At 30.9% G+C, this 16,340-nt stretch overlaps 2 protein-coding genes across 2 annotated transcripts; one reads left to right on the top strand and one right to left on the bottom strand.

Annotated features, from left to right (window-relative positions):
* Window positions 1-551: 551 nt before the first annotated feature.
* LOC143576455 (uncharacterized) lies at window positions 552-1,235 on the top strand. The gene is made up of 3 exons (XM_077060542.1): window positions 552-763; window positions 848-1,050; window positions 1,155-1,235. Exons 1-3 carry the CDS (start codon window positions 623-625, stop codon window positions 1,225-1,227), a joined length of 417 nt encoding a protein of 138 aa, XP_076916657.1. The 5' UTR covers window positions 552-622; the 3' UTR covers window positions 1,228-1,235.
* Window positions 1,236-13,186: 11,951 nt separating this feature from the next.
* Window positions 13,187-15,764, bottom strand: LOC143576454 (protein ECERIFERUM 26-like). The gene is made up of 2 exons (XM_077060541.1): window positions 14,980-15,764; window positions 13,187-14,167 (listed from the first exon to the last, which is right to left on the bottom strand). Exons 1-2 carry the CDS (start codon window positions 15,406-15,408, stop codon window positions 13,301-13,303), a joined length of 1,296 nt encoding a protein of 431 aa, XP_076916656.1. The 5' UTR covers window positions 15,409-15,764; the 3' UTR covers window positions 13,187-13,300.
* Window positions 15,765-16,340: the final 576 nt, after the last annotated feature.

Genomic DNA, 16,340 nt, shown 5'->3' with positions numbered 1-16,340 from the left:
TCAATATGACAAATGCATAGTGTGTGTTTGTCAGGAAATACATAATTTCTAATTATAATCTTGTCAAATTTAACCGATTAAATGGTTAATTTTTTTTTTGTTTCATTACGGTTTAATTTTGTTTACTTAATTGGTCTAAGAAAGTTTTTACTAATGGGTCAACTTTTAGTTACTTTAAGATGGGAAAAATGATTGTTTTTTTAGTATATGATTTGCAATTGTGACTGATTGTTGCAGAATCAAATTTCTTCAACATGATAATCTAAGTTACAGGGGAGTTCAAAAGCTCTCAGTTGACTTTTGAAGATGTGATCAAAGTTGTGATGGGAATTATTAATCCCCAAACTCGAGTAGTGTGTGATAAGCATTACCTTACACAATGTACATTTATTCTTTATTTAAAATATCCACATTAAGGCATCATAGTGTGTCACATTTAGGTATCTAACAAAATTAAATCTTAGTGTGTCACATTTAGGTATCTAACAAAATTAAATCTTCTTTTATGCAATTTATTATTTAAAAAAAAGTGTTTAAAACTGCTATTATGCAGTTTTTATGCACATTTTTAGGCTAACTGATTATGTTGGTTTTGCACGTTTGTAATTGCAGTTGACAAGAAATGCTACAATTTCAAATCGTCATGAACTATAATTCGTACCTACCTCCATCTGTTCTCCATATGGCGAATCCGACGCTTGAAGATGATTTATTGACCCTAACAGTTTTTAACACCATAGACCAGGTCAACAAATCAGAAGAGGTAAGTCCTTTTGTTAGTATTTTCTTAAAGCATATTGTATTCACAGCATGTGAATATAACTACTATTTTTTTTTCATGTTTTAGGTTAAGTCTGTTATTGTTATGGGTATTGTGATAAGTATCTTACCTGCTCTGGAGTGGTACTACAATGCTTGTAGCAGATGTAACAAAAGGGTCACAAGAATGTTGATTGTAAGTGACACAAATTATGGAACTGATGGTGTGGAGGCAAATCATTTAATTCAGTGCCTTACAGAAGCATGCCACTTTATCTCAGTTGTTCCAAGGTTAGTTTTTCATTTTCCATTACAAGTTATTGGTGTGAACTACTTAATTCAAATTTATTAGTTTTTTTCATCTTGCAAGTTAAATTATTTTAATTATATTGTAGGTTTAGAGTTCCTTTACAGTTACAAGATTGTACCGGTATTGATTCTCTCAGAATGTTTGATCATGATTCGTGAGGCAAGGAAGTTGTTTAAAAAGTATCATGGAGAATTACTTGATAGAGCTGTTGAGGTTAAATTCTATTAAACTATTGTTGCTGGTATTTTATTTTCCCTCAATTGTTTTATGCTTTTATTAACTTTTTCAATTTATATTATAGGATGATACTCTTAACATGGTTCCTCCTGAAGTGGATGAGTTGGTTGGAGAAAAAAATACTTTCAAAATTGATATTACATACTACAACATTACTAACAATTATAAGTGGTTCGCTATTAACAAGTTGAATGAAGATATTATCTCAAAACTAGAAGCAAAGTTTGATGTGGATCAGGTAATAGTTGTACATTTTCAATATAAATGTTATCAATAAAAAAAATACTTGAATATATTTGATTTATATTGTATCTTAATTATTTAACATATCCATTTTAATTTACTATGTAGGTTTGTCCTACACATTCCTTCAATAACATATCCGTTGGAAGTGACTCTCAAGATACTATGAATTTCAAGGTATTATGTTATATATTATAACAATAAATAATGCATATATTATGTTATTTTAATAACAAGAGTTTGCTTATTTTACAAACTTTTTTCAATTAATGGGAATGGTTTGTTGCATGGAGAAGATGTTGGAGAATCAAGTGGCCATTCGGATTTGAAGCGTAAGTTAATTGAGATTTATGATGTGCACAAAACTCCGAGTGAATATGCAAACCAAACATTGAATCAAATCCAATATTGGCTCTCCAAGCTGTTTATTCAAAGGAAGAAAATGATTATATTTTTGCAGCTTTGAAAGACTTATCTATGGTGTTTTACTAAGTTAATTTTTTGTCTTTTCAGTTTGGTATTTTACTTTTGTTGAAAGTTAGACTTTAAATCTGGTTGTTTTCTTGGTTGACCTTTTGAATTTGGTTGCTAATATTTGACTCTTTAGATTTTGTTTAATTAAGTATCAACTTTTGTTTAGACTTATATAACATCTTGTGCCTTTTTTATATTTATTTTAGTATAAAAATTATAATACTTCTAAATAGAATGATCATATAATCTTGCTTATAAATTATTTTAATGCACTAAACGTGTTCATATTCTGTTACGTCATATATAAGACGAACGTTGAAAAATACTTGCTTATTGAATATGTATTATGTATTATTATGTATGATTTGGGTGACTAAATCTATAAACATGTATGGATTATGAAACTTTGTTTAGTATTTGCACTAACTTGAAGTGTTATTAGTTATTTGTAATACCAATAAATATACACATAGCTAGCCATATGTTAGGGTGTTTCTAACTGATAATGTTTATTTGCGGCCTATTTATTTATGAAAATATTTGCACCAATGAAATTTATCTACTTAAACCCGTGAATCATACGGGTTTATAACCTAGTTATTGTATATATCTTTATTATTATAAGTTTATGTAGGGGTGCATAAAAAACCGAATCCAGAATCGGGCTTGAAAAAAACACGGAACCGTTTTATTTATACCCGGGTTTTTAATACTCAAACCCCCTACCCGTATGGTACGAATAGGGTATGTATTTCAATACCAAAACCCGTATCCGAACCGGACCCGATTTGTACCTGGTAATACCCGAAAACAGAACCGGTTCCAAACCCGGAGTCGGGTTTTTATACCTGAAAAATACTCCTAAAAACTGCAACCCCTTAAAAAAATCCAATCTATATCCAAAAAGTACCCGAAAAAAAGCCCGAAAAAACCCAAAAGTAGGGTTTTTTTAATACATGGAAATAGGGTATCAAAATACCCGGTTTTAGAATACTCGGTCTTATACCCGACCCGAAGACCCGACTCGGGTATCTCCAAAACCCGAACCCGGTTCCATATCCGAAACCGGGTATTTAAAAAACCATATTTGTGCAACTCTAGGTTTATGCATGTTAAAAAGACATTGATTATACTAGGGTATAGGCCCGCGTGACACGCGGGTGGAATAACTTGTCACTAAATATATTGAAATATAAAAACCTTTTTTTGCCGTCATTTTATACCTAACAAATTTTATACTCTTCTAAAACAACATGTTTTGAAATATTTTCAAAATAGTTACAAAATATAAAAATATTGGAATTAGTCAACTTTAAAAAATTATGAAATTTAGTTTGATTTTTGACCAATCTTGAAACAAACTTTTAAATGATCACTGACATTAATATTTTGTTAAAATTGGAAAACTTAAAAATATTTTACAATAAATGAATTTTCAAATAACTTTGGAAATATTAAAAAATTTTATGTTGACTTTGAAAATAATTAAAGGTGAAAAAATATGATGCAAAATCAATGAAAACAAAATACAAACATATAGGAAATAAATTATAAAATATTTTTAATATTCTTTGAAAACATTATGAAGACTTAGACTATCAAATTGTTTGCATGTTATAATTAGAAGATTTATATTATGTTTAAAAAACTTTTTAGTTAAAATGGATAAAAATATTTATATATTATTGAGAAATTTAGTGACATTAATATTTTGTGAACACAAATTCAAAAAAAAAAATATTGAACATACATAACCAAATTTAAAAGGGTGAATATAAAAAAAAACTTATGTTTCGGGTGTGGAATCTCATAATCAATTGAATCTACTATAAAGAATAATAATAAGAAGTTAATATGTGATTAATTTAATTTTTGAAATAGAAAGTGACATTAATATTTTATGAAAAGTTGTCATTTTTAATAATATTCACTAAATCATATGTGCCGAATAATATTAATAAATGATGATAAAACGGTTATTTAATTTATGATATATTAAGTATTAATTATTAGAAATTATGTCAATTTGAAAATTGTGTTCTAAAATAACACGGTTATTATTTTAGTATTAATTAATAATTAATATTCACGTAAATTAAAGTAAGATTACATTACAATTATGGCAAATATTTTTAGTTTAACAATCGATCAGTTTTTTGAATATTAAAATGATAACTTATTCTAGTTAATGCCAAATCACAAATATTAAAATCAAATATGTTCTAATTTTACTAATATGACTAATTAATTTAGAAATACCTTAAAAAAATTATGAAAAGATTTTGAAATGAGTTTAAAATTACGGAGAGTATTAAATAAAACCTTTAAAAATTTGTTGAAAAATTGGTCAATTTCCGTATATAAAAGAAGTTTAAATATCTTGTAATTAAAATCATGAAAACTTTATAACTTATTTATTGGGTTTTCCATATATAACGTAATTGGTTATATATAGAAAATATAATGTATCTTACAATATAATAACATAATAATGTTTTAATTCAAATATATTGAAATATAAAATTGGTATGGTGTAAATGTTATTATTTCTGTCAAAATAAGATGTAACAACTAATTAGAAAAAGGTAATGAATTAATAATAACAAAATTACTAAAATTATAATAATTATTGTAAATTATAGAGATTATCATTAATAAATAGATAAATATAAGATACAAAAATAAAATTTTCTTTAATACATCGGTTCTGATTAAAATATATTAAATGGATAAAACCAACAACTATATATGATTGATTATATAAAAATCAAATAAATTACATGAATTGTGAAAAATACATAAATACATGAATAATAACAAAAATATACATCAATATTAAACAAAAAATAAGATATCTTATCAACAAATCTTCAACCCATGAAATTAGCTATATCAAGTTGGGAACATAACCTGAAATGAGAAAATTAAATATTAATATTCGTTTTACAAATAATAAATTTTAATCGTAGTAATGTTACATGCTATGAAATATTTACCCAGTAATTCATAAAATTCAACTTTAATTTAAATTTGGAAATTTATAAATTTTAAATTACATCGTTTTAAAAATAATAAATTTTAGTGATGGTAATTTTAGACATTATGAATGTTTGTTTAATCAACCATTTAAAAAGTTCAACTAAAAGTTAAATTCAACTTTATTGTTTGACCAGACAATTTAAAAATGTTTGACCAACTTAAACGTTTGACCAACAATTAAATAAAAAAAATCAACTTTAATTTAAATTTGGAAATTTAAACTTTTTAAATCAAATCGTTTAACTTACCAACTTAAACGTTTGACCAGCAATTAAATAAAAATCAACTTTAATTTAAATTTGGAAATTTAAACTTTTTAAATCAAATCGTTTGAAAATTTAAACTTTTTAAATCAAATCATTTAACTTACCAACTTAAACATTTGACCAACAATTAAATAAAAAAAATCAACTTTAATTTAAATTTGGAAATTTAAACTTTTTAAATCAAATCGTTTAACTTACCAACTTAAACGTTTGACCAGCAATTATATAAAAAAATCAACTTTAATTTAAATTTGGAAATTTAAACTTTTTAAATCAAATCGTTTGGAAATTTAAACTTTTTAAATCAAATCGTTTAACTTACCAACTTAAACGTTTGACTAAAAATTAAATAAAAAAATCAACTTTAATTTAAATTTGGAAATTTAAACTTTTTAAATCAAATCGTTTTAGAAAATTATAAATTGTAATGATGGTAAGTTTAGACTTTATGGAATATTGACCTACCATTTACAAATTTCAAATTTAACTTAAATTTGGAATTTAAAATTCGAAATTGTAATCGTTTTAGAAATAAAAAAAAAATTAATCGCGGTAATGCTATATGTTATGGAATGTTAAACCACTGATTTATAATTTATTATTGGCCTTACCGGAAAAGACTAATGATAATGTCCATTGATGAAACTTTTTATTTAGAACCTAGAAGAACAACATGTGAAAGAAATAAACAGGAAAATATAAAACTTCAAATAAATATAAAACAACCATTGTTATAGGTATAACACATAAACGAAAAAACTTACCGGAAAAACGTAAAAACGTAGAAATATTAGCTTCATCGCCGTTTTTGATTTAGAACCTAAACTGATTTTAAAAAAATCAGTTAACAATGAAAACAAAGATAAAAAGGTTAGATCTACAATAACCGGAAGAAAATACGATGTTGCCGGAAAAAGATATAACCTTGCCGGAAAATCATATAACATTGTTGGCCATTAGAGTATAATATATAACCTTACCAGAAAACGATTAATATCTATCTACATTACCGGAATATAGAAGATGGTGGATGATGGAGTTAGTAAGCCGAGAGAGATAGGGAGAGAGAGATAGAGATTAAATACAAACAAAAACGAAAAACAAAAATCTTACCGGAAAACCTTATCGGAAAATCGTAAAAACTTCAAAATATCAATTCAATCTTGGATTTTGATATACAACCTAAAAAGATTATTACAAAATCATATAACAATTTAAATATATATAAACCATATCGGAAAACCTTACCGGAAAAAAATATTACCTTGCCGGAAAATCAAATAACATTGTTGGTCATTAGAGTATAATATATAACCTTACCGGAAAACGATTAATCCCGATCTACATTACCAGAATATAGAAGATGGTGGATGGTGGAGTTATTAGCCGAGAGAGAGAGAGAGTGAGTGAGAGAGAGATATTAAAATGATTTTTATGGAAAATACTAAAGTTTAAATAAGTATTTTGGTGTTTGGTCAACATGGCACAATATTAGAGCTTCTGAAAATGGTAATTTAATGACTAGATTGCACATGTAAACAGCCTAGTTGAAGGCCATATATCCACATTGTATTGCTTTAATAATATTTAAAGATAACTATACACACAGTAACTGCGTTATATTCATTTAGTTTTCAACTCTTTTATTATAAATGAACAAATTTATCTAAAACAAGATCATGAAAACCAAAAGTGAATATCAATAGTTATTGCTAAAATGTTAAATAAAAATGAACACAATTATAAGAATGTATATTTTAACTTGTTAATTTTATTCTTAACTATTTTTTGTGATTATTTAGGAGTTGCTTATATTTCTTTGAATTTTTTTAATAACTTGATTGATTATGAATTCTCAATTTAACAGTTTGTATCAAATAAAGCAAGAATAGTAAATTTCATTTAAATATATTTACACACAAAAAAATAATTAAAAAAACTAAAATTTTTAACTCCACAAACTATAAACTTATTAGTTTATTATTGCCGGTCTCAAGCTCGGGTATAGAAGGAGGGTTTACATCAAATAGTTTTTGGAAAATGCCTCAACATTGTAGTTCGTTTTAGACTTTCAGGCCTTCAAAAACGTTGAGGCGACCTGGGCCTCAAATGCAGGCGTCAAGGCTCGAACCGGTGACCTCTCATAAGAGAAGCAACCGATCTATCATTAAGCCAGAAGGCCCGTGATCTTAACGTAGTACTCACCCAAAGAAATAAAATTGCCTTAATGTCTTCAACCAATTTAAACATGAACAACGACGGTTCATCAAACATCTTCTGGTTTCTTTCTTTTCATAATACCCAAAGTAGTTAGAATTTATTACATCTGGATAACTAATCTTATCGTTTAGAAATAGATGACATGTGTTAGTGTTATCATGATATTGATTTGACTTCTGTCTTGCTGATTGATAGTTTTTCTATCTAATTTCATTAAAGAATGTTTGCAATTGGTGGTACTTGATCAATTTATGTAGAATTTGGATTCATGTAATAACAAAATATATGGGTAGTTGTACTTGTACATGCATGACTAGTTTCTATATGTAACAACCAAATTCATGATTAATCTTATATTATATTCACGTTTTAATTATTGAGTTGGATTATTTGTATGTGAGCTATTCATGCAATAACTGAAACCAACACATGGTCATTTATTGAGGAGTGACCAGAAACGGAGAACAATGATAACGAAAGGAGGCAACTATATAAGTTATTTTATCTTTACTTTTATCAATAATTATTTTATCTTTACTTTCATTAAACAAAACCAACTACACAAACATAATCAGCAAAGTGCTGAAAAGGAACAACCCCTTATTAGAGTATGCATAGTAGGTGATAAGTTAGAGGGTTTTTGGGCGACGAGGGGTTACAACTTACAACACCACCCTTGCGGCGATATTTGGGCGATTAGTTGGGGGGGGGGGGGGTTAGTTTGTTGCCGACTCGCCGGTTGGGGTTAGAAAAAATATCATTTTATTCAATGGGGTGACTTTTGGCTTGAACACCACTACACCCATGAAATAAAAATAGTCTCTCTGCTGACTTGACGCTAGGGATGAGATCGAGACCGTACTCATACCTATACCCGTACCTGTACCTAAAATCAGTAAATCTTGGTACCCATACCCGTACCCGAATTATATGGTACGAGTACGGGTACCGGTACATGTACTTTTGCGTACGGTACTCGCTTTGGTACCTCTTTGTTCTTTAAAAAAAATCTCCACTAAACTAGGTATCAGTAACGGTACGATACCAACAATCAATTATCTATAATATCAGCACCGTAATACCGCAACCGAAACATAATACCAAAACTAAAAATGAAACAAATCAGCCATAATATAAAATTCATTTCATTTTCCTATTTTTAGTTTATTGCTTCCTCAATTTCTATATAAAAACAAGAGAGAAAGTTAATACATGTTATACACGATTACACAAACATGAAATAAAAATATAGAATACACAATATATGAATACACGCATATAAATTGAGAATGAACTTATTCAACTAATATATATTATGTTTTGAAAATCTTGCTTGAAAGTTAAGTCATAAGTGTTGGAAACATAATAAAAACCCCTACATATTCTAAACGGGTAACAGTACCCGTAATACCCGTACCTGTACCCGAAAGTACCTGTACCTAAAATCAGTAAATTTCCGTACCCATACCCGTACTCGATAGACACGTACAGGTACAGGTGCGGGTACAAGTACGGGTATTGAACAAGTACGAGTACGGGTATTTAGGAAAAAAAAGCCTATCCCTACGTGACGCCACGTGTCGAAAATTCTCCCTCATTTTATAGCTCTCAACTACACATAACCTTACGTACAAATTATCCACGCTTATTTTATAGCTCTCAACTACACATAGCCTTACGTACAAATTATCCACGCTTTTGGGAAATAAGCATGTTTTTCTATTAATATAAGAAAGATGACAATGACGTATGGGACATAGCAAACAGCATGTTTGATGATTAACCAATATTGTCCACTCTCAAGAGAATGGGAATATCCGAACTCTGATCATATAAGTTAAAGATGTATTAATTTAGTTCAGAAAGAATACGAATAACTAACAAGTACATAGAAATTGCATAAAGTTTCAACCCTAAGTTTACTCCACCCACAATTCTTTGTATTTTGCTCTTAACTAGTTAATTTACCATAACTTGGATCAAAAGCATTAGTTCTTCAATTTTTTTAAACAGCTAAATTACATTATATCCGTCTTTGGTGAACACCACATTAACGCCCAAGTCTAATGACTTTGCCAGTTGGACCAAACCCCAACCCATTAGTTCTCCACATAATAGTTGCAGTGACAGGTGGAAGTATATAACCATCAATATAGATTTATTGGTTTTTATGTGTATCATATTTTTATATATAAAAAATAGGAAGCAAAAAGTACAAATGAAGTTCTTTGTGACCCATGATAGTGAAAGTTGTGATCCTAGCTTTTCCTTTTTTTTATTTTAATTTATAGTTTGATTTCTTTTTATGTATTATAAATGATTGTTTTTTACTTAAAAAGTAAAAAAAAATGTTTTGCATGGTTTTATATTATATTATGTTGTTTATTATACTTTTAATATTTAAATATACATAAACTTTTACACCGGGACAATTACATACTAACGGCAGATAGACGGGCAACAAGCTGCGCCGCTACCCCCTTCTGAATAGCAAACCCTACCCTACTAAACACAACGTTCCCTTTAGCATGGGCGGAGTTACTGCTGACCACCTGTTGAACCCGCTTAAGGAACTGAACCGCGTCAAGGCCGAGAGTGCCACAGGTGTCAAAAGCAAACGATATGAACACGTGCTGACTCTCAAGGCAAGCTTTATCGTGATTAGCTACTTTACCCGCCTCTGCCTTGTTTATCGCATGACCCACCACAAACCCGTGGTCCCGTAGCCCAACGAGGGGGGACACACCTGTCAAATCAACGCACGCGTGCTTCCCTTTTTCCCATCCAAAAACAAGAATGTCAGCGGGTCGTAGGGTTGATCTCCCATCTAAAGGGTCGGTTAAGAAGTTCACCGGGGCTTCCTTTTTTGCCGAGATCCCGGCCCGCTTAAGGACGTCGTAAAGCACATCTCGAACCAGATCATGTCGATATTTAAAGCCCGGTAATTCTTTGCAATGGACTGCATTCTCCCCAAAAGAATCCAAACAAGCCTTTCGGCATACGGGACACGGGTCATCCACCGGGAAAAGTGGTACCATCAACCGGTATTTGAGGATGGCCCGATATTCCACTGCCGACATACATTGCCCTATTCCACTGCCGACATACAACTGACAGGAAATCCTGAGCGTGAGGGGCACATTTACATATATCCTCTTGATCATATTACATCTATAGCTTTACGGTTTTTATTTTCCATTGCCATGACATATGCATGTACAATATCAATATCGTAACAATTAATCCGATTCGGATCAAATTTCCGTTGCGTCCCCGTTGCACTGCAACATACATGTTGTATGCCACTAGTTACTTTCAAATAAGCCAATTATATATTATATGATAAAAATTCAGTGTTACATGAACTTATTTTTATTTTCAGGATCAAATACAAATTATTTTTAATATGAAAACCATGAGAACCAACTTACATTTATTATTAGATGTGTTTTTGTAAGTGTTCGTATTTACTGATTTCCAATTATAAGACATTATAAATATTTGTTGAATTACATTTTGTTGTAATTATTAGGTTTTTCAAGGTGTTATCAGTATTTGTTGTTATTATTTTGTTACTAATTTTGATTCTTTTGTTGTTATTATTAGGGTTTTTTTGTTATTATAAAACATTGTTTATGTAGATTGATATTGTTTTCTACGTTCTCATTTTTGGTATATTGGTATTGTTTCATACGTTCTCATATTAAAATCATTTTATACATGAACCTTCCCCATGTTTTTAAGAAAGTTGCTTAAGAAATTCAATAATTCAAAATTATCAAGAACAGACTTCAAATAGCGTTCATAAACTAATGAAGCAATGAATACTCTATCTATATTTGTTGTTTCCTAGCTCTTGTCTCATATGATCTACCTATGGAAACATGCATGGTTTTAACATGGTGGGTGTATGTAACTAATGGTAACATGCATATGTAAGAGATGTCGCTACAAATATCACAAATCCATTAATGGTTTAAATAACATGACGTGTGTGATCGATGTCACCATAAATATTACAAGTACCTTTTCTTTAATGGCTTATGAGCCATAAATGTTAAATCCAACTAATACCTCATCGTCAAGATCAAATTACCCTAATCTCTTAGCAGTGCCGGCTTCGAGAAGGCAAAAAATATTTTAGGTCGAAGACGGAATTTCTTTTGGGCCTCAAGTAAAATGAATAGTTTGTTGGATTTAAACAATTTAATTTTAAATGTGTATACTTAGTTATGATTTGAGCGGTGTAAAAAACATTTGTATAAAAATATGCTAACTCATGTCACAAATGAGACTAGAACCTACAACTTTTTGGTTGAGAATCATATCCCTTTACTACTAAGACAAATTAGTTGTTATGTACTTTAGCTAAATACATATAACTTTTCATAAAAGTACATATGATTTAAAAAAAAATAAAAAAACGGGCCTATCAAGATGTCGGGCCGGGAGGCCGTCGATCACCCACCCCCTAAGGGCCGGCACTGTCCCTTAGAATAAAGAGGGCACCAATACCGCCGCACCAAAGCCTTTTGGTAAATACTACAAATGCCCGATTGATTATTCTTTTGACATGATAAACATATCAAGCATTTGCATCTTATGAAAGCTAGAAGAAATACCGTGTACTTATTCAAATTTAAGGATGAAAATAAAAAACCCTGAATTTCATAGGAACAACATAAAATGTTTAACAAGAGTTATAGTACATGTATTCAAGTATGAGCTAAGTTTTAGAATTTAATTGGTTCATGGATCACCGGAATGTGTACCCAAATAAGTTTGTGAAACTTGAAATTATCAAAATGTTTGAATTGCTAAATATGTACTTGTGTTTTTAGTATTTCAAGTCGGTTGTAGAAGTGAATATAAGTCTATAAATTGGATTTCTAGCAATGAGCATCTCAACATGTACCTTTTTAACCACATAAATTCATAAACAAGTATTCTAGATAATTATCGTAATAATCGACATGACATATAAATACTAAGTAAGGGGTACTTGATTAATGTGAGAGTGTGAGACTGAGTATAAAACATAATTTTATATTTGGGTATGAGAAGACTTGTCTCACAACCGACTCATTGCTATAATATCTTAAAATTGTTATGAAAAACAGGCTGTCTTTTAAAGAAAGGAAGCTTAAAGCTTAAAATAATTTAGTGCAAAGTTCTTCAACTTTAACTGTGTGGTCACATCAATCTTTAGTACCTCGTTATATGTTGCGATCATAATATTGTTGTCACCTATTTATGATCCTCCAATTGTTTCGGAATTGAAATAGGGACCAGCTACCAATTGAATATATATAAAATAGAAAATTATAAATAACTTGAATTTGTATTCCATATTGATTCGAATCTCTCAATAGAGATTTAGTCTTGAACTAAAATCGAACCAATTGTTATTTGTTAACCTGATTCAAAATTTTGAAAACCAAATTTAAGTTTTATGATCAAAGTACCAAACACTAGTAATTGTTATTCTTTAACAGTTTGTGTACATTCAGAGCTTAATAAAACCCTAAAATCACAACTAACAATTTTATATTTATAACATGGTTTACTATACATTTTGTGATTTTATAAATGCTTTTTGGCAACAAAGACGATTTATATCAATTTATATTTGTTACACTTCTTTGATGCACTCAAAATAACTTATTTGATAAATAAACATACAAACTTTATTCCACACAATATTAACTACGAACAAGAAATTAGCGCAAGATGCATCCAATCGTAGTTGTGTTTATGCAACACCCCAATCTACTTTAAGAACTGATTTAAACTCGGGCACTTGATTTTCTGGCAATGTCAAGCTTACGATTCTTCCATCAGAACAACCTTTTGGTGTTGGGAGAACCAAAACGACACCTTCATCACCAATACTATCGATAGAACAACTTACATAAACGGGTTTTTGTCCTCTCACCTCCATCTCATAAAATGAGACGTCACTCAAATCCACAAAAGTCAAATTTGCCCCGTATATGATAAAATCGGGAAGCTCTTCACCTCTCTCCATGGCTTCTTTAATTTTCATTTGTTCATCTGATTTGTTCATAATTAGGGACACTAGTTCTAGCGGGTCATAATCTCCTGGATGAGTGTCAGTTTTGATCACGCTGATGGTTTGACTTTCATTTGTGATGATTCCTTTATTTCGCTTCCTCAAGTCATTTCGACATATGGTCACAACCTTTGGTTCTGACCCATATCTCACCTTTGTGACACATAGCCAAAACACAACACAAAGGCACTCAAAATCGGGAACGTGTTGATCAACTTTCTTCTCCCGTATTTGTGCTTGCAACCGAGTCAACTCAGATTTTGAAATATAGAAGAAAATTTTTTCCATTTTATAGTTATTTGTAGTAGACCAAAGGTCTCCAACCGGGTCAACCCGTTTAACTGAGAGCGGGTCTAGGTTCGGCTTTGGGTTTTGGAAATCATAGGCTTGGTATTGTTGTTGGGCCATAGCGAGTGGTTGGGCCGGGTAATGGCCTGCAACCGCTTGAGCCCACAGGTTGATGAAGCTCATTGCCGAAAAAGCATCTCCAAGCACATGAGACCAACTCATACCAACAGATTTGCCCCCACATTTATAATCGGTTAACTGTACATATGACTTTCAACGTTAGAAACGTGTTAAACAAAACTAAAAAAAGAAAAAAAGAGTCAACGTCTATTTGTTTGTCTCAATGTTTCAACTACATCTATGAATCCTTTTTATCGGTGTCAAAATTTAAATATGTTTGTCTCGTAACACTTGTCTCTACTACTTGGTTGTGCCTCTATGTGTGTATTATTATTATTATTATTATTTGAACGACTATGATAACTCGGGCTTAGTGACATGCCTCTTCATAGCCCAAGTGTGTCCAAATCTCATATCAGATTTCAACCATCCATCGTCAGTTTGACGCTTGAGTATGGCACCAACCTGTTCCAAGAGGGAACCGACAACTCGTAAAACCCTTGACTTGCCTATGTCTGAGAGCTTAATGGCATCTCTGTTAATAGTAGCAAGATTTTTATGTTGAAAGTGAGATTTAAACTCGTGACCACAAAGGTCACCGAGTCCTATCCACCCCAGCTGGCGCCTATGGACCAAATGGCCATTGACTTGTCTATAAATTAATAGTATTGTAAATTAATAGTATTTCAAAAGCAGTTGCCTATATATCTATCTTTCGATAGTATTAAAACGTTTAATTAGAATCTTATTATCGTATCTATTTAAAGACATATAAACTTTTTTGTACCATATATAATAGCATAAATGTGGCTAATATTAGTCCATATCACTTTCTAAAATAGTTAGTTGGATACTTGGATGTCTCATCAAACCCAAAATTAATAACATGTGATGAGTTTGTTGATTATTCAAAACAAAATATAGTTGAAAAGGTAGACTTGCAAGCAAACCTGTATTAAAACCAATGGAGAGTAGGCCAAATCAGGGCCAAGAACTTGGTTAGGAACAAGAAGCCCGTGCCTCGAATCATCTTCAGATTCGAGCCACTCATCGAGGCTAAGGCGGCACTTAGCCTCATAGAGTCGCACTCCACTATCATTACATTTGATGAAAGGTCGACCCGAGTCTGCCCTTCTAAACCGACCACACGGGATGTAGGCGTGGTTTAACCAATTGAACATAGTTTCTTTTATCTTCAAGATGGTGAAACCATCAAAAGTCGGGGCTTTGAAGTAGTAAACGAACCGGAGGTAGTGAAGCTTCATGGCTAGGTCCATTGCGGTTAGCTCCTGAGCCGCATCGTGTCCGGATACAAACCCCGGTGCGACCGTGGAGATCTTGATGTCGTAAATGGAGTTTTGGTCTTTTGATGGTTCCATTTTTTCTTTGGAAGATATAATTTTGGGGGACTTGGATGTTTCATTTCATGAGGGTATGGAGTGTTTTATATGGCAAAGTATGATCTAGGGGGTTCAATAATGAGCATTTAATATGGTTTGGTTGGGCGAAAACAAGTAAAACTTACAATTTTTCTAACTTAAACATTCAATTATATTGTGTACGTGGGAGATGTCTTCATAAACCTTATCCCATTGTCTAAAAAATACTTAACTTTTCATATCATATAATAGAGAGAAGATATATAAATAGGTTTTCCTTTTTATATAAGAGGCCGGTAAGAAGGAATTTGAGACACATGGTTAGATTTGTAAATGAATCGAACGAACACGAACAAACATAAACGAGCACACTTAAATGAACACAAACGAATATATATAAAACATTAAGAAGATTATCATCCAGATAATATTTAACTATTTTCTATTAATATGTAAACAAACATAGATGAACGAGCATAAACGAACGTTCACGAATATAAATGAACGAACGAAACATGTGTTCATGCTTGCTCATTTAATAAAATGTATACAAATATATTTGTTCATGTGCGCTCGTTTTGAATAAACGAGCATAAACGAACTTCTCGCATAACTGTTCATGAACAGTTCACTAAACGTTCGATTCGTTAACAGACCTACATATAGCATATTAAATAGTGGTTGAGATGTTAGATGCGTGTGTCAAGTGTACAAAAGAAAAGAAATTAAATAGCAAGATACAAGAAATTGAGTTAATTGCAGTTTGCATTTATGTGATTTACACGCGGGCTCTACTTGAGTCCTACTTTTGAATAATGAGCAGTCACCAAGATTTTATTATTGCTATTATCAAACCAACGTCGCTATTCGTTTTTATGGCTTCTAGTCGATATAAAACACAACTTTATTTTTTCGGTTACTAGTAATGAAAC

This window comes from Bidens hawaiensis, unplaced genomic scaffold (assembly GCF_021521415.1).
Source record: "Bidens hawaiensis isolate Kalapana, Puna unplaced genomic scaffold, B.hawaiensis_p1.1 tig00028169_1, whole genome shotgun sequence".
In the NCBI taxonomy this organism is placed as follows: domain Eukaryota; kingdom Viridiplantae; phylum Streptophyta; class Magnoliopsida; order Asterales; family Asteraceae; genus Bidens; species Bidens hawaiensis.
This window is presented reverse-complemented; position numbering and strand designations above follow the sequence as displayed.

Coding starts and splice junctions, on each gene's coding strand:
- LOC143576455 (XM_077060542.1), top strand. CDS start 623: ATGCTACAATTTCAAATCGTCATGAACTATAATTCGTACCTACCTCCA. Junction 764..847: donor AGGTCAACAAATCAGAAGAG/GTAAGTCCTTTT, acceptor TTCATGTTTTAG/GTTAAGTCTGTTATTGTTAT. Junction 1,051..1,154: donor TTTATCTCAGTTGTTCCAAG/GTTAGTTTTTCA, acceptor ATTATATTGTAG/GTTTAGAGTTCCTTTACAGT.
- LOC143576454 (XM_077060541.1), bottom strand. CDS start 15,408: ATGGAACCATCAAAAGACCAAAACTCCATTTACGACATCAAGATCTCC. Junction 14,168..14,979: donor CTCCATTGGTTTTAATACAG/GTTTGCTTGCAA, acceptor TCATATGTACAG/TTAACCGATTATAAATGTGG.